The sequence below is a fragment of the Hemibagrus wyckioides genome, linkage group LG15, assembly GCF_019097595.1.
Source record: "Hemibagrus wyckioides isolate EC202008001 linkage group LG15, SWU_Hwy_1.0, whole genome shotgun sequence".
NCBI classification, from domain to species: domain Eukaryota; kingdom Metazoa; phylum Chordata; class Actinopteri; order Siluriformes; family Bagridae; genus Hemibagrus; species Hemibagrus wyckioides.
The window spans coordinates 16327341-16349024 of NC_080724.1; the positions used below are offsets into that span (position 1 = coordinate 16327341).

Below are 21684 nucleotides of genomic sequence, written 5' to 3' on the forward strand. Positions count from 1 at the left end.
TTGAGTTGTATTTAACATATGCTGGCCAGTTGTTTCCCAGCATCCTCCTGTTTCCTGCCACTCTCCTGCTGTCAGTATCGCCTGTGTGCATTTGGCTCAGCACTCTGAAGGCTTTGCATTTTTCTCAGGAGCTGCTGAGGCATTCACATTCAGGCATGAACGCCCATTATCTGTAGAAGCGAGCAACGTGCCCGTCACCTCCCCCTCGGCACTGTGTGTCCCGTCGCCGTCCTGACAGCACTTTCGGCAACAAGTACAGCCCGAAACGCACCCCTGCCTGGCTGTCTGCTTTCTGGCAGCACTAATGAGTTGCTTGGATATGCTCCACGTTATAGCCTCTCGATATCCAACACGCTCTCATGATCACAGAAGCACATGAATTTGCACCAACCAACTCGTGAATTGTTTCAAGATCTGAACAGCTAGCATGAAAGCCGGGTTAGGAGCCTTGCCTCATTTTGCACAAGACCTAATTAATCTGCTCTCGATGGTGTGAATACTTCTTAAAATATTTTCTGGGTTACTATATCAAAGACATGGCTACTGGTGAACCTTTGATGCCGGGTAATGAGACGAAGGCTGGGCATTAAATCACATTAACGCTAATAATCCATGGTAGATGATGATCACTCACATGGATAGAAAACTCAAGCGGCAGAACTTTAAATAGCTTGTAATATAGGCTATTATTAGCCTAAATCATATTTACATTACTTTTACTGCAAATAAGAAATAGTAAAGCAGCCTACCAAAAATTATTTATCCAGTACAAATATTCATATTTAAAAAAGAAAAAAAAGACAAGATATAGGCTAAGTTGTAAATAATAATAATAATTATTATTATTATTTTTATTATTATTATTATTATTATTATTATTATTATTATTATTATTATTATTATTATTTTTTATTTTGTTCTAGAAAATGTTTTGAAAATGTTCTAAGGTTTATCTTGGACAGTTTTCATTTGAATGAAAGAAAAAAAGTATCATATTTAATATATTTTATTTAAAAAAAAAATTGTGGAAAGAATTTACTTTAACTTTATTTGTTTTATTTTTATTTGTTTTATTTATCTTTATTTGTTTGTTTATTCATTTATTTATTTAAACATATATTTCTTTATATTAATTTTATATTTTCCCGTGCATACCAAGCAAATAAAAATAGTGTACAGGTTCCAAGTTAATATTTTATTTACGACTCCTAAAATAATTAAACAACTCATTAAAACTCATCTGACTTTATTCATTTTATTAAAAGATCCTTTATTTAAGCTGAAATTGCTCCGCTGACTGCAATAAAAACATTAAATACCTTAAATATAATCCATCAGTAACATAAAGTAGATCAGTAATCAGTTAATCTCCCTAATATGTGGCTATATCTTACAACTCTTTTTTTTCTTTACAGTCAACAAACATAAGCCATGGATCGAGACAACGTATCATGGCATCGTGACCGAAAACGAAGACAAAGTTCTGCTGGACCCTCCGCTGATAGCGCTGGATAAAGACGCCCCATTGCGTTATGCAGGTAACCGGAGACTTCTGGCATCGTTGTCATGTCTGCACCTTCTCCGTCTAGTCATAACATCTCTGATCTCACAGCTGGGTTGATGATAGTGTTGCATAAATGTCATTCTCTCTGTGTGTAGGAGCTCAAAACAAAAGACACTGAACTGGATATCTTTTATAAATGCACGGTTTGGTGTCTAATGTGATAACATAGTGAGTTTCAGTCAGTCGGCAGAAAACGAAATTAAAGGTTGAACGTTTGAGGAGATCATCCGGAACCACTGGATAAATGCATATGGCTCACATGGTTAGACCTTTACTTGGAGAGTGTTTTCTGTGTGTCTGTGCAGCCTTGTAAAATGCCTCCAAGGTGAAACTACTTTTTAATTTCGTTGTTATTGCATCAGACCTGCAATTTCGAACCCTAATCATCAAGAGCAGCTGTAGCTTGCCGGTTATTAGTTTTCCAAATGCGCTCAATAGCTTCTTGCTCACAGGTTAAAGAGATTATTTTCCTCAAAACAATAGAGGCAGCTGCAATACACGACCAATCTTTGCTAAGTTCTCTGATGGTTAATCATCGCCTTATGTTTTCCAAAATGTTATGACACACATCCGTGGTACTTTTTTTTTTTTTTTTTGTCATTGACCGCTAGCTTTTCTTCCTTCCATTTGCTTCTGAGGTATCTCGCCTTGTGCATTCGTGAGGTACAGAGAAAAACGATGCACCATGCTAGCTTTAGCGTACGCCTCTTCTAATCACTGCTGAGATTTACTTTGGCCCCATTTCAAAGCTCTTTAAGCACAGAATGCTCTGTTTTCCTTCCAAGCTCTGCAAATGCCAGGCCTCCGAGTTATCTCAGGCTTCTAACAATCTAGCTGCTGTAGTCGTCTTTAAGTACCGTGCCACAAGAATTGCTGATTCTCTTGAGTGTAGTGTTGTGATGTAAGCCTCAATGGGATTTTACAGATGGACAGTCCATCTGAACTGTAATTGAACAAAAAAAAGAGGAAAATGCATGGATGTCTGGTGGAGGCATCACTAGCAGATATGTTTGTTTAGGCAATGAGACTTAGACCCAGTCATTATAATGCATGAATCTCACATAAATAACAGCCAAATATCTTTCTGATGAATGAATCTTACCATTTCATTTATTCCAAACTAATCAACGCTTCAATTACCAATTGGTTTGGTTTTATTTACATTATGATGTCCGGCCAGGAAGCATCCTTGAATTCGTATTGAATATTAAAGTCAAGGATCTTTACATAGCTGTCGTTGTTGACACTGTTGAATAGTTGTAGGATTTTATTGTTGCAGCACTGTAAGAGTTTACCTGTCCTGTTCGAACAGAATGTCCTGTTGATCTTGCCATAAAAATAGCCATTGATGCTGACATGGCATTAAAAAAAGACAATAAAAATATACCTTTTGATTAAGAATATTCAATGCGCATGTTCCCTTGGGATTCATTCCAACTCCAACATAATATACTCTCTGGAATTGATGATCACTGTTCTTCCAGAAGATCTTGTACGTAGATCACTCCAAAATCTTACGTTTACTTTTCTGGCAGATGCCTTCATCCAGAGCGACTTACATTCTTATCTCATTTTCCTACAACTGAGCTATTGAGGGTCGAGCGGTGGCAGCTTGGTGAACCTGGGATTCGAACTCGCAGCCTTCCGATTAGTAGTCCAACATCTTAATCACTAAGCTATCACTTTCCCTCTTGCATAGGTGTTCAGTTGGGTTGAGATCTAATGACTGTAAAAATCATAGAAAACGACTTTTTAGTATTATCCTCATCAGACACTCTCAAGCCCCTGTGAAAGAGGGTGGAGTCATCCTGGAAGAGACCACGCCCACAATACACGGTTCACCCCAGGATGAAGGTGATCAGAATATTAAAATTTGCCGTGACCTTCCTTCTTAATGGGTCAAGTAGAAAAAAATGTCCTTTTATTTGTCTGTGTTTAAATACTAGCCAGGCAGATGACCGTGATGCTCTATGGAGCAATATCACAGCCAAAGCTCTGTCGGTTTCCAATATTGCCCATGATTCATCCACAGCAAGTTCTTATTAACTTTATAGAGTCATTCTCTGTGCCACCCCAGAGCGAGTCAAATAAACAATGACGGTCCATAGAGAGGTGGCTCTTGGTAGTCTAATTTATTTATTTATTTATTTATTTATTTTTAATCATATCTGTCTTTTACATGTATTAGTGTGGCTGAAGAGGTGCAAAGCTGCTCCAGTGTAACTTGTTCTTTGGATAGAAAATTCATCTTTAAATCTAATTTTACTTTACACTGTTGCCTGCTCTTTTTTTTTCTTTTCTCTGTAAATTTGTAAATATATTTATATATCAGGGCATGAAATAACTTCTAAATCTACATCTTGCAAGAACTAAAAGCTCACAAAATGTATATTCCTGCCCTTCTTTCTCTGTAATCTTCTTCTGGCATCTCTTCCTTTCTCTGACTGACTCAGCTTTATCTTCTCTTCCTTCTTGTAGAAAGTTTTGAAGTGACCTTCACCAAAGAAGGTGATGAGAGGCTCTTTCTCCTGCCTTTTATATTATTTGTTTTCATTTTGTAGTCTATTGTTTTATTAACCCACTAACGCCAATAAAAAAAAAAAGCATCTGCACTTCACACAGAAACGCCTGTCATGCCTCTATAATGCCACTTCTCTTTAATGGTTTGGTTTAATTTTTTTTTTCCCCCCTCACCCTCAAATAATTTGGTATATGAACTGGATGAAAATTTTCTTTGGGGTTCACCGACTGTAGAAATATCAATGCATGAGGCATCCACTGGAGCTCACACATCGAAGCTGTACTTCAGCTCATAATGGTGTTAATATGAAGCACACGCAAATTCGCAATTCGACAGAACATCTCCAATTCATATCTGGAAAACGTATAGATGTTTGCTAGACCTGTTTCTAAAGGTATTTTGTGTGATGTACTAAGGGCTGGGTATCGAATATCTCTACTGAGGAAATGGAATAGAGTTTAATGATCAGCTTTACTGACTTAAGAGAAAGTTAGCTCCTATTAGGATTTTCAGTGTGTAATAATGTTGGGATTTGGACCGAAATTAGTATTGATTAGCTATCTAGTTGGCCATCATTCACCGCCACCATGAACCATGTTTATTCATAGTGCTTTGTTCTCCAAGGGTTTCATTAAAAGGCGCTCACTGCACATAATAAAGGTGCCAGGAAAAAGCGAAAAGGGTTTTTCATAATGATTCCATAGAAGAACCATTTTTGGTTCCCCAGTGTACCTTTCATTAAATGGTTCTTAAAAGAACCCTGTTTTTCTTAGTGCCATAAAGGACATTTTTAAAGTTTAAAGAAGTCTATAGCCGTAGTCTTTATAGAGATCCATTAAAGAGATTTGTGCAAATGTTCCATGGATGTTAAAATTCTTTCATAGAACCATACACTGATCAGGTATAACATTATGAGCAGTGAGAGGTGAAGTGAATAACACTGATGATCTCCTCATCATGGCACCTGTTAGTGGGTGGGATATATTAGGCACCAAGTGAACATTTTGTCCTCAAAGTTGATGTGTTACAAGCAGGAAAAATGGGCAAGCCAAATTGTGATGGCTAGACGACTGGATCAGAGCATCTCCAAAACTGCAGCTCTTGTGGGGTGTTCCCGGTCTGCGTGGTCAGTATCTATCAAAAGTGCTCCAAGGAAGGAACAGTGGTGAACCGGCGACAGGGTCATGGACGACCAAGGCTCATTGATGCACGTGGGGAGCGAAGGCTGGTCCGTGTGATCCGATCTAACACACAATTGTCTCAATTTGGTCTCAGTATTGAATCCAGAGTATCGGAATTAAAAACTTTGAAACGCCCAGCCCTAGACATACACACCATATTTTGTTTAAAAGTAGTACCTTTCAGTAAAATAGTATATATGCATATACACCTTACTCCCAAATTGATCTAAAATGTTATTCGCTGCTGTTTGATGTGGATGTCACGCAAGTCAATATTTCTAAACCCTGCTCTCATCCAGTGGTTTTAGTTTCACCAATTCTTTTCACTTTTATCATGTTTTTCTGTTTTTAGTTTTTAAAAGCTGTGAGAGAGACAACATTGCACAGGAAGACTTCTTTCACATTATAAGTCATAATTCAAGAAACTCCTTTAATAATCTCTAAGAAACGTTTTTTTTTTTGGTTGAAATCTGGGTTTTTTGTTTTGCTTTTGTTCTTTATTTGTGTGATTTATTTATTTATTTATTTATTATTTTTATTTTAAGGTCTTGAACTGGTATCTCTGAAACGGAGCTGGACTTTTATGTTATACCTCGTCATCAGGATATCAACTGTTATTCTAACTGTTTAACTTTGTTTTCTTTTCCGTTTGTTCTTACTAAAACCAGCAAGCGGGGTTATTGTTATACATATGAATGCGGTAGGGATAAAATGGCCAACACACAACGGTTTACTGTTTTGTTGCATTTTCTTTCTGTCCTTTTTTCTTTTATAACAAGTGTTCCTGTGGAATGCCTGTCGACATTCTGGGTTTCTTTCTGCATGACTGGATGCAATGTGACCAAGTGGCTTGGACGAGACACTCAGCCTCACCCTTTTAACTCCCCCAACCCTCCTCCCTCCTCCCCTCCTAAATACTCACCCATTCTACAGCGCTTCTGGCTTCCTCCACAGACCCCAAAGTACCAACCCCTTTGGCTGCCAAAACAACTTTGGCTGTTCTTATTTTAGTGTGGTGTGCTATTTGTTTTTGCCATGGGTTTATTCATTTCTTTTTTTCTTTTCTTTTTTTTTTAATATATATAGTGTACAGCAGTTTGAGTTTTTTCTCAATGGAGGTCTGGACTGAGCTATTGTGTTTCGCCCTTTTCTCCACGTGTCCAGGGGAGATTTGCGGCTTCCGTATTCATGGCCAGAATGTTCCGTTCGAGGCGGTGATGTTGGACAAGTCCACAGGCGAAGGAGTGATCCGGGCCAAGGACAAGCTGGACTGTGAGCTTCAGAAAGAGCACACGTTCACCATCCAGGCCTACGACTGCGGAGAGGGACCCGACGGAGCCAACATGAAGAAATCTCACAAGTAAGTATCTGAAGTGATGTTTAGCCAACATCACCTCAGTTCACTTTCTGATATATTACTTGCGATGGTGCACGAAAATCTGTTAGATGTCACTCTGGCGAAATGTTGGGAAATGCCCAATTGGAAATTATATATACATTTACTGATGCACATGTACCTCAGTACTTTTCTCTATCTGTCTGTATATCATTGTTTTGAGACTTATTTGCTTTTAAACAGGCAATTAAATGTGTACAATAATACTACTGGTGACTCAGCACTGCCTCCTCGCTCAGCCTCAATCGGTTATCAATCATCTATCAATAAAACCTGCGTCATTAGTGGCCCTACTTCCTCCTGGAAGCAGTCCAGTTGGCACTGACTCTTTGTTCTCCTGCAGGGCAACTGTCCATATCCAAGTAAATGACATGAATGAGTACTCACCCGTGTTCAAAGAGAAGTCATACAAGGCTACAGTCATCGAGGGCAAAGCCTACGACAGCATCCTGAAGGTGGAGGCAGTGGATGCTGACTGTTCCTTCCAGTTCAGTCAGATTTGCAGCTATGAGATCGTCACCCCTGATGTGCCCTTCACCATTGACAAGGACGGTAAGATAAGGGAGGTGCGGGATGTGCGTGGCCAAAATAGCTCGGCTTATTTTTAGAGCACCGAATTGCCCTGAGCTGAAATGCATTGTTATTATTCCTTTTGATGAAGGTGAACCTGGGCTAATTTACGTCAACAGCTTTTAGACGTTTTTTTCGGGGCACATTGTTAAAAGTTTTCAATGTTAACACAGGCAACATCAAGAACACTGAAAAGCTGAACTACAGTAAGGAGCGTGCCTACAAGTTGACCGTGACCGCCTTCGACTGTGGGAAGAACCGTGCCTCAGAGGACGTCCTCGTCAAAATCAACGTCAAACCGACCTGCAAACCCAGCTGGCAAGGTATTAAAGTACTCTCTGTCTTGTCCGTAGAATTTAAGCCGTACTCTAAACTGCTTACTCTAGACTGATTGGCAAATCCTAAGAATTAATTAGTGCTTGTGACAGTCTGCTTAATTAGTGTTGAATGTTTGCTACATGACACATTGGTAGGGCTTTGTATTGTAGAAGGAACGCTGACTTGTAACTCTCTCCCTACTCATAATTAATACCTTAATCAATCTGGCATTTTTTATTTTTCCTAAAAATAAGAGAGGCTGTATTTTCCAAGGAATTTAACATACCTTGTACTGTGTCCTGTCCCTAAGGCTTTAATAAGAGAATTGAGTACGAGCCCGGCACAGGAAGTCTGGCCCTATTCCCTAGCATTCGTTTGGAAACCTGTGAGGAGCCAATCACCTCCATCCAGGCCAGCATCGAGCTGGAGACCAACCACATCGGCAAGGGGTGCGACCGAGACACTTACTCTGAGAAATCCCTGCACCGTCTGTGTGGTGAGTCACAGCAATTTCTTAATGCTGTGTGAGTCACGCCATTTTATTTCACCCGTGTTTAGACTGTTATAATAAAAATAGGCATGATGTACGCTTGAGAATACACTTATGCTTTCACATCACTGCCAACATGTCAGTCAACTCGCTCAATAATCTCAAGATCCTGAAGACTGTGATCTAACTCACTCATGACCACACACTTCAGTGGACTAGTTTCCAAAATTAAAAGGCCATTAAGTAATATTGTGTTGAAATTAGGATATGCCTATAGACTTCTACTAGTAAACGAATATATGTAATTTATAGTAGTATATTTTTAAATCTACACCATGACCTTTTACTAATCAGCAGATGCTATTCAAGGCAAGCCGGTGGAAAAAGATTATTTGGCAACGTATTCCATTTTTAGAAACATGAGCATATCTAAAAGACACGTGAAGACTTATTCGGTTATATATGAGATTATATTGCACAGCTCGACATGCCTTCAACCACAAATACCAACTCTACATCATTGTGTTTGTTTCATCTAGCGCTGCGAGAACTAATCAGGGAAATTCAATAATAAATTCCAAAACAAAATGTGTTATCGAAGCACACAGTGACATACAAGGTCACTTGGCTAGAACATTTATGATGGAAATGCTACATGCAACAATACAACACAGAAAACCTCATCAAGATATGTCTTGACATGGTGGCACTTATAAAACATAGTTTAAGCATAATTATGCGATATGTTATGCATATTGTGCATCAAGTTGAGACCTTTGATTCATAACTGATACCGAAAAGGGTCGATTCATCGATTTAATGCATTGAAAAACACCAAAAAACATTTAAATAAATAAATTTGTTTTTTTTTAATAGATTTTGAATGAATCCAAATAACTAATAAACTTATCAAAATGATTAACAAACAAGCTTGTTTCTTAAGAAAAGTAGCCTAGGTGTCAGGCATTATGATATAATGCTTGACGTTTTTATAGGTCTAGAAACATATTCATGATGTTTATCCTTGCCTTTTTAATGCACATTTGAGCTGTGGTGTTAATTTCAGTGAGATGTTGTGCTCTGTGGGTGATCTCTATGTTCTGGCTGCATTTAGGTGCCAGTTCCGGCACTGTGGAGCTGCTGCCCTCTCCCAGCAGCGCTGCCAACTGGACCGCGGGCCTGCCCACTGACAACGGCCATGACAGCGACCAGGTCTTTGAATTCAATGGCACTCAGGCTGTGAAGGTTCCTGACGGTGTGGTGAGCACAAGCCTGAAGGAACCCTTCACCATCTCAGTGTGGATGAGGCACGGACCCGGTGGCCGGGAGAAAGAAACCATCCTCTGCAACTCCGATAAGACGGGTAACAACAATATAATATAGAGTTATGATGAGACTGGTAATTGTCCTTTGTGTACTTTAGCACTTGGGTGAATTGTGTGATGTTCTGAGACTTAGGCTCCCTGTTTTATCCTTTTATTAATTTACACTGGATGATTTACAAAGTCCCTAACAGCACTAACCCACAATTTGGCAGCAGAAGGTTTAGAGGGTTCCACTGTAGGTTTACTCTCTGGTCATTAAGGCCTTGTCCTTGTGTGAGTAAAGCTAGACAATGTTATCACCTGGCATGGGGCTTATGTAAGAGGGATTACATCAAATGGATGTCCTTGTGTACTGGAAGCAGCTGTGCCGTGACCCAAGAGAAAACAGGACATTCGACTGGTGTTGTGAATGTCTTCTATCCTGTTTGTCACAGGACAGAAGTTCACAAATAATCCAAAATCGTGTTAATATCCCGATTGACTAAATATATAGCACAGAAAGTGTGATTACTCGCGTGTGAAACTCACAAATGTGTACAAATGAGCATGTTGTCTGTGCTGCTGTCTTTCCACAGAGATGAACAGACATCACTACTCCCTGTATGTGCACAACTGCCGTCTGGTGCTGCTCCTGCGCCAGGATCCGAGCGAGGCAGAGAACTACAAACCGGCAGAGTTCCACTGGAAACTCGACCAAGTAAGTCAACAAAGATTCTTTCACTAGCTGTTCATTTTTGCTGCATGCCTGTGTGTTTATGTAAATACTTAGTTCAAGTTCTACAAGATAATAATGAATGGCGTTCTTTGTTCAGCATGTTAATTTAAATGGCGAAGTCTTAGCATGTGATATATACCCGCTGTCAATTTACATGTATGAGGGAAGTATATTTACTCGGCTGCAAATTTATTACAGCTGATACTAGAGGAGTGAGGAATACGAAAGGAAAGGGAAAAGCAGAATGTGAAATTTAGCAGGTTTCTACAAGGTATTTTAAGATTAATGAGCTGGGAACTGTTCAGAAAGTCAAAACATTATTTGTAGGCAGAATCTTATAAATTTACATAGAGCAGTGCTTAGCAGTTTTTAAATCAATGCAGAAACCTTTCTAGAAGTGAATATTTTACCTAGGAAGGATTCCGATCTCAGGAGAGAGCAATTTTCAGAATATTAAGATGGATCGTAATGTCTGGAGCATCAGAGCATTCTGTAACATGTTTGTAGGATTTGATCAGATTTGGGTCAAAATGAAATAAAAACAGATTTGTGATCTTGTGGTATGTTATTTGGTGATCCTAGTGGTTAGCACGTTTGCCTCGCACCTCAAGGGTTTGATTCCTGGGTGTTGGTGGATTGATTCCTGCCCCTCCCTGTGTATGTGGCGTTTGCATGTTTTCCCAGGGGGTTTTCTCCGGGTTCTCAGGTTTCCTCCCCCAGTCCAAAGTAATGCATTGTAGGTGGATTGGCTCTGAAATTGTCCGTAGCATGCGAATGGGTGTGTGTGTGTGTCCCCTGCCTTGTGCCTCGAGTCTATTGTGATAGGCTCCAGGGTCCGCCTGACTCTGTAGGACGAGTGGTACAAAAAATAGATGGATGGATATCTTCTATTCTCCAAACATTTGTGTTTTTTATGATGTACTTGGTCTGCTGTTCGCCTGCAGGTCTGTGATAAAGAATGGCATCACTATGTGCTGAACATCGAGTTCCCTGCAGTGTCTCTGTTTGTGGATGGAGCTTCCTTCGAGCCCTTCCTGGTCACAGAGGATTACCCTCTCCACGCCTCCAAGATTGAAACTCAGCTCACTATTGGCGCCTGCTGGCAAGGTACAATCACTGGCATTATGATGTTTTTTTTCTTACTGTCAAAATAATTCAGCCTCTCATTTAGAGGTGAAACCCTTCCATATTCTTTTTTGTTGTTGTTGTAAAATTGGCCATAAAGCATTGATGAGAGAGTTGGTGGATGCAGGTTGCATTCTTAAACCATCTCACTAATATGCTTCTTGTTTGCCAATTTGTAATAAAAATAAATAAATAAAACGGAGAATAAAATGTTAACAGTCATGGACTAATGTAGTCACATGTGGTCAAAATGCATGCTCTTGTAAAAAAAAAAAAAAAATCCCTATTGATCCTTTCCTGACTAAAGCAAGGCATCGTCTTTCCCCACTCTTCTTGTCTTACCTCCACAGACCTCTCAGGACATGACAATGACACAGAGACAGGCTCAGAGCCTTTGACAGGTTGCCTAAATCTTTCCCTAATCACACGAATATGAGAGTTTGTTCATGAATTAACACCTCATACATGCAATCCTTGCACAGCTGAAAATAGCTTGAACTTGAGCTGTGTGAGAGTTGGATGCACACACAGCTTCTATTTGCATAACATTTCCGGCATGAAGCGATCCTGACCAGATGTTGTGGTACACATCCTGCCTGCTCTTATCTACTATTCATTTTTCTTTCTTTCTTTCTTTCCTTCTTTCCATTTATCTACCAGCCAAGAATTTTCGTTTTCCTGCAGCTCAGAAGATGCGTTAAAAATCTAGGCAGCAGATAGAGCTTGCATGTCGAGTGTTTTGTATATTTCTCATAGCGACAGTGTTGCGCAGCATCACCTGCTGTGTGTTGCAGCGTTGCTTGTGCCAAAAGCACTTGAGCAGGTCTTAGCTCTGCGATCATGCCGAGTGATCCTAATATTACAAAGCTGTATTGGAATATTTATACAGAGTTTCAAATAACAGAGCACAGCTCCTACCTCAGCTCACAGTCTCCTTCAAATGCACCTGTAATGGATGCATGAGCCAAAGATAACGAAATAATGTGATTCATCATAGCAATGCTGCTTCCTTTGGCACATACTAGCTATGCATGTCAAGAATAGTTTGTAAATATTTAACCTTTGCTTTAATTTCACCCATTATCATGCCCATTTTCATTCATTTTTCATATCTTTATCTTCATGAGTGACAGTAATTAAGTAATGAATATGCGAGGGCAGAGCTGCATGAGGCTACAGGCCTGTATTTGTTTATTCATCTCTCTCTGTGGACCTGCAGAGAGCAGACCGGCCATACTAACTTGCATGAATCATTTTTGTTGTGTATATGAAGATGCAGAGCATGCTTGAGTCCCTGGAGATTAAAAGCAAAAAAAAAACAACATGCTTTCGTCTCATTAATTTATTCCTTCGCTCCATCTCCTTGGTTTATCCAGGCGGCAGCGCCCACATGAGCCAGTACTTCCGGGGTAATTTGGCCGGCCTCATGATCCGCTCTGGGAAGCTGGAGAATAAGAAGGTGATCGACTGCCTGTACACGTGTAAGGAAGGTCTGGATGTGCAGCTCCCAGAGGAAGTAGCTTCTGCCGTGAAGGTGTGAGCTTTTATACGTGTCTGTTATTGATGTAGCGCAGAGCTACAAATAACTAGACAAGATTCTGGGTTTCATTTAACATCACAAACTAAATGCCAGAGATCTGTTTTTTTTTTTTTTGAGATAAATGTCAGTGAAATTAGTGAAATTTTATTTTTTTAAGAATTAGCTGTGGTGATTCAGCGAGTCTGGCTCATTACTTATCTGCAGGTGGACTTTAACCCCAATCAGTCTTCTCTCACTCTGGAGGGAGATGATATCGAGAGCTTCGAGAAGGTCATGCAGCACATCTCCTACCTGAACTCCAGGCAGTTCCCCACACCAGGAATACGCCACCTGCGTGTCACCACCACCGTCAAGTCAGTATTCTATAATCTTTCCTTTTTTAACTCCTTCATTTAATAAACTTTTTTTTTTTTAATTATTATTTGAATTCATACTTTATTTCTTTCTTAAGTACATCATGTTAGTATGAAATGCAAGGTCGGGTTAATATTTTCCTTTGCGTCGCTGTGCTGTCCCGCTCAGGTGCTTTAACGAGGAGACGTGCATCTCTGTGCCTGACGCAGAGGGCTATGTGATGGTCCTTCAGCCAGAGGAACCAAAGATCAGTCTGAGCGGAATCGATCACTTTGCACGCGGAGCGGCAGAATTCGAGAGCACCGAGGGTGTGACGCTGTTCCCTGAACTGCGTGTCGTCAGCACCATCACACGTGAGGTGGAGGCTGAGGTCGAGGGAGAAGATGAGCCCACGGGTACGTTTGCTAACGCCACAAAAAATAAAAGAGAGAGTGAAAGCGTGAGAGTGGTTGAAATGCTTTAGGGCTTCTTCATTTTTTTTTTTTTTAGTAGAGAGGAATGGCAGAATGTAAAATCTGTGCCATCTGCCAGATCAGTGCTGAGAGGAAGTGAACGTACATTAAGTAATATGTGCTAGAGGACGAGCCAAATTAAAGTAATGTTTTCAAGAGATTTCTAATTAACTCTAAGAGTAATAACCACTGAAGTAAAAAAGACTGGAAATAACTGACGCCTCTCTGTGAGACTTGAAGATGAATGATTGCAGAACAGCAGTAGTCTAAGCTTGGTTTTTTTCCTTTACGTTTCTTAATTATTTTCAGTGGCAATGTTTGATTGTGTGACTTGCAATATATCCCTAATTATCTAAAATATCAAATAGGAAAATGTCATACTTTTATTTTAATTAAATTAGATAGCACATTATGAATGAGAGACAAATCATCATCGGATCTGTATTAATATGAAGTTGTCTTTGGCAGTGCAAGAGTCCGTGGTTTCTGAGGAGATCATGCATAACCTGGACACGTGTGAAGTGAGTGTAGTTGGCGAAGATCTGGATGGAAATCACGAGAGTCTGGAGGTGGATTTGGCGCAGGTTCAGCAGCGAGGCCTGGAGATTAGCTCCTCCAACATGGGCATGGTCATCATTGGTGTGTTTCTCTAAAAAAAAAAAAAAAAAAAAAAACAAAACTATTAAATACCGAAAATCTGATTGTAATAACGATCACAATATAAATTATTCTTTAGCTTTTTTTACTGCTACTTTTCCAGCCGATGATTTGTTCTTTGTCTGGGTTTAGGTGTAAACACCATGGCCAACTACGAGCAGGTCCTGCACCTTATCCGTTACAGGAACTGGCACCCAGAGGCTCTGTTTGATAGGAAGTTCAAGCTGGTCTGCTCAGAGCTCAATGGCCGGTACATCAGCAATGACTTCAAGGTCGAGGTAAGACTAACCAAAAACACAGTACTGCTTTTTCAGGCTGTTTGGATTATAAAAAAAAAAAAATCATTCTGGTATGTTTTAACAGAATGTCCTACAGTGTCTATAAACAGCTGAATTGGAATAAAATGTTCTCTATAACACTGTCTGTGTGTGTGTGTGTGTGTTTACTCAGGTCAATGTGATTCACACAGCTAACCCAGTTGAGCATGCTAATAATGCAATGTATCAGCCTCAGTTCATCAACCAAGTCAAGCACGCCTCAGTGGACCTGTCTGGACACAACCTGGCCAACACGCATCAAGCTTCAGGTATGGCTCCATCATCCCTGCATCCTGCTTACCTCCAATTCTCCATCTGTTCAACATTTCTCTTCCACGCAGGCATTCCGAATGATAACAGGCTTCTCCATTACTCTCAATGTGGGTCATAGATGATCCCTTATTACAGTTAATCCAAAACTCAAACGAATAATCTCCTTGTTTTGTTTTTTTTTTTATTGTTTTTGCTGTGAGCTTGTATGGGAAGGTTATGGAAAGGATTGTCTTTGCTTTCTTTTCATACTGCAGTATGACAGATTAGGCATAACAGACTTGTTTTTAACTCTACAGTGAAAATTCTTTATCCAATGTCCTCAGTAGGCACAGATGACTGAAAGCCGTTAAGTACAATGTGTCTCAACATGTCTTCCCGTGCACTGTCTTGCTCTCTCTTGGCTCACAGTTGTCCCCAGTGCTGCCACAATCGTCATCGTGGTGTGTGTAAGCTTCCTGGTGTTTATGATAATTCTCGGAGTGTTCAGGATCCGCGCCGCTCACCAGCGCACCATGAGAGACCAGGAGAACGGCAAAGAGAACGAGATGGACTGGGATGACTCTGCCCTCACCATCACAGTCAATCCTATGGAGGTATAGGGGAAAGTAGATGCATCCGATTTACCCTGTGTACTGGGAGAAGATAATACTGTATTTTATTGCTTCTTAAACATATACAAGTTAATGTATAGATGACAATCACAGCCATACAAAAACATGTGCTTGAATGAATACAGCAAATGTTTAAACTTATAAAACAAAACTGATTAATACTAATGAACCCCTGTTATGGATGTCTCTGGCTGTGAGAGCTGAAGCATCGGCTGTCACTACTTTTACATTTCCAGCTAATTAGCCAGAACAGCATGAAGCCTGAATGTGTTTCTCTCTCATGCCAGGCTGTTGTTATGGAAACACTCAGTATTCTTGCAGCAGCAACAGTTTGTGGCAACACTTACAAAAGCAAAAGTATCACTCGAATGACAGGGAGGAAAAACGGTATTGAATAGAACCGGCAGATTTGTACTAGTTACCGTTGACTGCTACTGCAGCATTCAGCACAATTCTTGTGCACCCTGCAGCAAGTGTTCATAAAAGAACCCACTGAAAAGTGCTCATGCATTATGCATCACATTTTTAAAAAAAAATATCATTTCCTTTGTGCTCTTCCTGTCCCGAGAAGACTTACGAGGATCAGCACAGCAGCGAAGAGGAGGAGGAGGAGGAAGAGGAGAGCGAGGACGGCGAGGAGGAAGACGACATCACCAGCGCGGAGTCGGAGAGCAGCGAGGACGAGGAGGGGGCGGAGCCAGAGGACCAGCAGGGCACCAGCCGACAGCAGCAGCTGGAGTGGGATGACTCCACTCTGACCTACTGACGCTGCCGAGCACACACACCATTCAGATAACATACACACATACACACAAACACACACTCCACCCACTTGCCCACTCACTCACTGTCTCACCTCTCCACCAGTGGGGAGTCCCAGTTTTCCTTGCCAGATTCCCCACCTACAGAGCCATGAGTAAAAAGTCCTTGAAGCAAAATCCATATATGTATATATATATACCTATAAATACATATTTATCTAGTGTCTGTGGTGACGGATGTTGCGGAATCAGCTTAATTTCCACTGGCCAAGGCTTCCCTGGTGTCAGCTTAGTGGTGATGTTCAGTGTAGTATAATTATCACATAATAGCTGAATGCTAGTTAAGTTTTTAATTTATTTCTTTATTATTATTATTATTATATATATATATATATATTTTTTATTTCTGGGATACCTGGCCTAGATCTTATTTTTTTTTTTCTTAGCTCTGTAACAATATAGCCTTGTATTCCCTCGTTTTACATGTTATGTCATTTAAAACCGAGAATGACCTTTTACGTATATTGCACACACAATTTTTGGAATTCGTTTGCTCCAGAACTTTAAAAAAAGAAAACGTTTTTTGCCTCTTTTGCTTTTGATAATGCTTCTTGCTCTTCTTGGTCCTTGTTTGTTTCTCCTCTTTATAGTGCATGAAAATTTGCAAAGTCATGCGTGTAGAAGAACCTTGCTTTTTGATATTTTGTAAATATGATGAAAACCATGGTGTCCAGTATCTAAAGCGTTGCAGTACCTGCTGTAGAATACGTATTTTGTGTTACAGAGGCTCTGGCATGTTTCGGGAAAACTTCGGCAAAGCTCTTCCATCGTGCTTGTGCGCTTTAGAGAGAGAAACCCATGACAGAGGCTGAGGTTTCTGTGTTTTTGCTTATTTTGTTTCGTATTTCGGAGGTGGGTGATGGTTTCCTTTCTTTTTAATTTTTTTTTTTTTTTTTAATTTAACAGAGTGGACGGGTGTGAAATTGGCTCATCTAGGTTTGCACAGGTGCAAATGCTACAACTTGAGGCATTGTTGTTTTTAATTTCTGTGAAGTCCTCTATTGGACAGAGGTTTATACTTTGGACCCCTCTGAAAAATCACGTTCAGGTGATGATTATACGTTATGTTTAAATGGTACTGTATGTTGTACAGTTTAGACACTCTACATTTAAGCCATCTTGGAGTGGTAGTGGTACTTTTTATTTTTCCTGTAACGTTGTCTACTCTGTCATAACCGCTTCTGATCAAGCCAGTCTGATGTAACTTGGATAAAACGGAGCCTCTGGAGTTCGGTGATGGTTTAGGCGTAATGACATCTGTGCAGTGCCCTGATGGATGAAAATACTCTGATCCTCCTTTACTCCATTCACTTGCTGTAATGTTTTTATTTGGGGATATTTATTCTTTGCTGTATAATTCTGCTTGACTTACTCGGTGTGGTTCACTCGCTGCTCGGTCATTCCAGTCTCCGAAAATATTTTATTGGGATATCCGTTTACACGAATGCTTGAGGAATTGCGTTCTGAAGTAATCATTGACGCTTAAATTGAAGCAGTTAAGAATTATTGTACGTGGAGGTGTGTTCTGGTAAACTCTACAGGCTCGTCTGCAGGTCATTCGTCCGTTTTATTCCTCTAAAAGCAGCGGTCTGTTGCCTTTCTGCGTCTGTGAAAAGGTCAGGTTCTGTGGATAAAAAGCTTTGGAAAGGAATGTTAAATATTTGAGCTAAGGAGAAGGTTAATGCGTAGAGAGGACGAAGTGTTACTCTATTTAGACTGTAGTTTTCCTTGTTTTCTGTTTAAATCTGCTAGAATCCAAAAGTTTTCTTATGTTTCTGTATGTTACTACTGCCGTCAGAGTCCAGTTTAGTTTCTGTTTTTTATGACTGGCCGGTAAGGACAGGTGTAAAGATCGCTTCAGAGTGCTTCGGAGTGTCCGATAATCTTCCTTTTAATTGGAAACCTTGTTCGTTTCCCCTATCACAATCTGGTAACTGGTTCCCCCTCCGAAAAAGGCTCGGACTCGGACCTGGGCTGCAGTCCACGATTTATTTAGTGGAGTTGGGAGTGCCTTTCGCCCATCACTGCACATGAACATCACTAACACATCCCTCGTCCACACCATCCTAACCGGTGGCCATGTTCATCGTTTGTAATTACATTAGGATTGTACAGCTATAGCAAAGTGATTTCTGTTGTAATTGGGGTCAACAGCTAGTTTTTATCAGCTATGATTGTTTTAATTGTTCTGCATATAGGTGTCCTGTGTTCATGTCGATGTGTAGCCAACGTAGGTCCATATTGTATCATGAATAAATATTGTACTAAATCATGTTTGAGGAAATCCACCTCTAAAGAGATGTATATAATTGAAATTCTTTAAGCAGTGTATGTGGGTATGAAATTAACAATGTGTGAATAGTGAAAGCTCATTTTGAAGTATATTGCCTGATTTCCTACCCAAGACACAAGGCAGCATGAAAATCACAAAGAACCGGTCAAATACCCCACCCTCTGCACAGATTTCTTGCACAAATTATGTCACGATCTGCCAGAATATTTTTTTTTCCCTTTCTTTTATATATATATAATACAACCACTTATCTCTGTTTATTTGTTTAAACACTGGATGAAAGCAGACCATTCCATGTGTGAATTAATGGAAATGATGGGGGGGGAATGACTGTTAGGGTCAGTCTTTCCAGCAGAAATATGATTCTACACGTCAGACAGAGCACTATGATTTTTCTTTGTCATTCTCTGCTCGTGAATAAATTGACATTCTTCTCCATGTAATTAAACATCCACGTCAAGCCTATAAGAAAGAAATGTCTGCGAGAGTTGGAGTGTTGATCTCATGCACTGTGGCTTTGGAGTGTCAGAAAGTCATATGAAAACTATAGGCCTACTACTGAATCACACCTTACAAATGGCATTGTCTACTATTCGATTCCTTTTTTTTTTTTCCTTTGCTTTTAAACGGAAGGTGAGGAAAGTTGAGAAATGTTGGATGCTGCCTTCATGCTCATTCACTTTTCTACATTCAGTGGCAACTTTTGGTGAAGTTGGTGCTTGCTCATGAACAAAATAAAGGATGATGAGATGGAATTAAGTTTCAGGCTCCTTGTTCTTTTCTTCTTACTTAAAAAGAAATCCTCATAAAATTATCTCTCTATCTCTCTATCTATCTCATAAATGATATGTGTTGATTTTTATTTCTTCAGATACTGAAACTACTGTCAGCTTTATGTCTGGCCTTAGGTGAGGAGTTCAACCATCATATAAATGTTAATCTTCATAAAGTCCTCATTCACAGCCCCATACATCTGCAATTCTCTGCTGAAAAACTAATTACCTCTTTTGAGAGCCCATTAACTCCATACGTTTATTATGGCAGCGGAATCTCCTGGGGTTTTGTATGTGTTTTTAAGGTCTAATTGGGAAGATTTTTTTTTCTTAATACCTGGCAACCCTGGCTCTTCTGTGACGACTTCCCATAGGTCAAAAAAATATTCAGTAGACTTTGAGGTGGATGACTGTATTGTAGATTATTTACACGTGATAAACTTTATTAGGAAGAGCCGTACATCTATCCGATCAGTCAATCATATAGCAAGGGTTCATAAATGAAGTTCATACAGATACTGGTCATGACCTTCAGGGTAACGTTCACTTCAACCAACAGAACCAGGGAAAATGTGATGCCATTATTTTGACCATTGTTGGTTTGAGTATTTCTATAGCTGCTGATCTGGAATTTTAACACACACAGAGATTACTCCTACTGGTGTGATGATAACACTGGCAAGTACATCTACTATGAGCTTTAGCTGGTTTCTTTTCAATTTAAAATGGTCTGATATTTTGCTCCTGACCCCAAGGTTTATTTCCTTTATTTCCAAATGTTAGATGAATGCTTTGACCTAACTGGTCATTCTGCATATAGCAGGTGTCAGTGTGTCCTACTGTGAAGGTAACAGTTAGCAGTAACACACAAGATTTACTTATAAAGTGTAGAATAGTTCTTTATTTAATGAAAATTAATTGCAAATATGTGATCATGTGGCAGTGACACACTTATATAGCCTGGCACAGTATGACACCTACTGAGTGAGAGTACACATTTACATCATTAGGTCAAAATATCACTGACTAATAGATTCTGATATTTCAATTAGACATTTTCCATAAATCAGCACTGGAGTATGTAAGGGACATTTTTCTCTTATCTTTAAATGTCTGTTTGGTATCGTTATTTTAAAAGGCCATTGACATTTATATATTTCCATATGGAAATTTATATGAAATCAGGAAAAAATTGTAATGTGATTTCACAGTTTTTGACATTTTCATACAGTTAGTATGCTGATTTGAATATTAAGTCAAATAGTTGTTAATAGCTGCATTATTATTAGTAGTAGTAATAGTACTGGTAGTAGTAGTATTTACATATTTCACACACACAATTATGTTGTTATGTAGGGGTTCAGGTAGTTTTACGACGGTCCCTTAATAGCAGCAGTGAAAGACGGTCTGTTCTTGTGTAATCTCTGTCAAATAAAAACATACTATACTTGCCCATCAAGGCTGTATACCTTAGGTAGGCTCCATTCTGATTCCAATTGTGCCCCCTAGTGTTAAAATCGTGAAGTAAAGCATTGGGGGATAAACAGAATGAAGATACAGACACACTATATTCCCTCCAAATCATTGAATTCAGGTGTTGTTTTTCAGGGGTTGGGCTCGGCCCCTTAGTCCCAGTGAAAGGAACTCTTAATGCTTTACCATACCAAGACATTTTGGACAATTTCATGCTCCCAACTTTGTGGGAACCCCACAAGGTTGACCCCTTCCTGTTCCAACAAGGTCCATAAAGACATGGATGAGTGAGTTTGGTGTGGAGGAACTTGACTGACCTGCACAGAGTCCTGACCTCAACCTGATAGAACACCTTTGGGATGAAATAGAGCGGAGACTGTGAGCCAGGCCTTCTCGTCCTACATCAGTACCTGACTGGTCAAAAATTCCTGTAAACACATGACCCAAAACCTTTGGCAATATGGTGTATCTGTAATGTCGGTCTGTGTATAATTTATCAATTAATTCATATCGGTAAAGGTGTGATGTTTGTGTTGATAGAGAACTGACAGTTTAACAGGGTTATAGTAACAGCTTGTTTCCATGAACCTGTTAAACCTGGCTTATGTGAAGCATTTTAAAATCCTTAAAAAGTGTGAGGCATACTACAGGCATAATAATAATAATTATATATCTAATTTCCATCATTTATAGACTGCACAGAGTGATCAGTCCAAATTTCTTATCATGTATTGCAAACAAACCCCTGCTACTCGGAGTGGACCGATTCTCAATTATTATAACATTCACACACAATATTTATATAACCACAATTCTCTTACACAGATTCTGTTACAATCATATCATTTTACGTTACCTAGAAATGTATTTTCACATGTTGTGTGCCTCAGATGTTTAACCAGTTGCAGGTATCGT

The 21684-nt window shown here is 39.6% G+C and overlaps 1 protein-coding gene across 4 annotated transcripts in view; it reads left to right on the forward strand.

Annotated features, from left to right (window-relative positions):
- The window catches only part of clstn1 (calsyntenin 1), a 34547-nt gene extending 15265 nt beyond the window's left edge, over window positions 1-19282 (forward strand). Inside the window, exons 2-19 of one of the 4 annotated variants that reach the window (XM_058409833.1) lie at window positions 1416-1538; window positions 4043-4072; window positions 6431-6626; window positions 7006-7214; window positions 7406-7555; window positions 7861-8046; window positions 9155-9403; window positions 9941-10062; window positions 11025-11187; window positions 11556-11606; window positions 12582-12739; window positions 12950-13098; window positions 13268-13494; window positions 14020-14190; window positions 14341-14486; window positions 14659-14794; window positions 15207-15391; window positions 15981-19282. In XM_058409833.1, coding sequence (XP_058265816.1) covers window positions 1416-1538; window positions 4043-4072; window positions 6431-6626; window positions 7006-7214; window positions 7406-7555; window positions 7861-8046; window positions 9155-9403; window positions 9941-10062; window positions 11025-11187; window positions 11556-11606; window positions 12582-12739; window positions 12950-13098; window positions 13268-13494; window positions 14020-14190; window positions 14341-14486; window positions 14659-14794; window positions 15207-15391; window positions 15981-16175 — 2846 coding nt within the window. In that variant the 3' untranslated portion in view covers window positions 16176-19282. The remainder of the gene's footprint in view (window positions 1-1415; window positions 1539-4042; window positions 4073-6430; window positions 6627-7005; window positions 7215-7405; window positions 7556-7860; window positions 8047-9154; window positions 9404-9940; window positions 10063-11024; window positions 11188-11555; window positions 11607-12581; window positions 12740-12949; window positions 13099-13267; window positions 13495-14019; window positions 14191-14340; window positions 14487-14658; window positions 14795-15206; window positions 15392-15980) is intronic. The other 3 variants (XM_058409836.1, XM_058409834.1, XM_058409837.1) reach the window with 3 other exon arrangements.
- Window positions 19283-21684: the final 2402 nt, after the last annotated feature.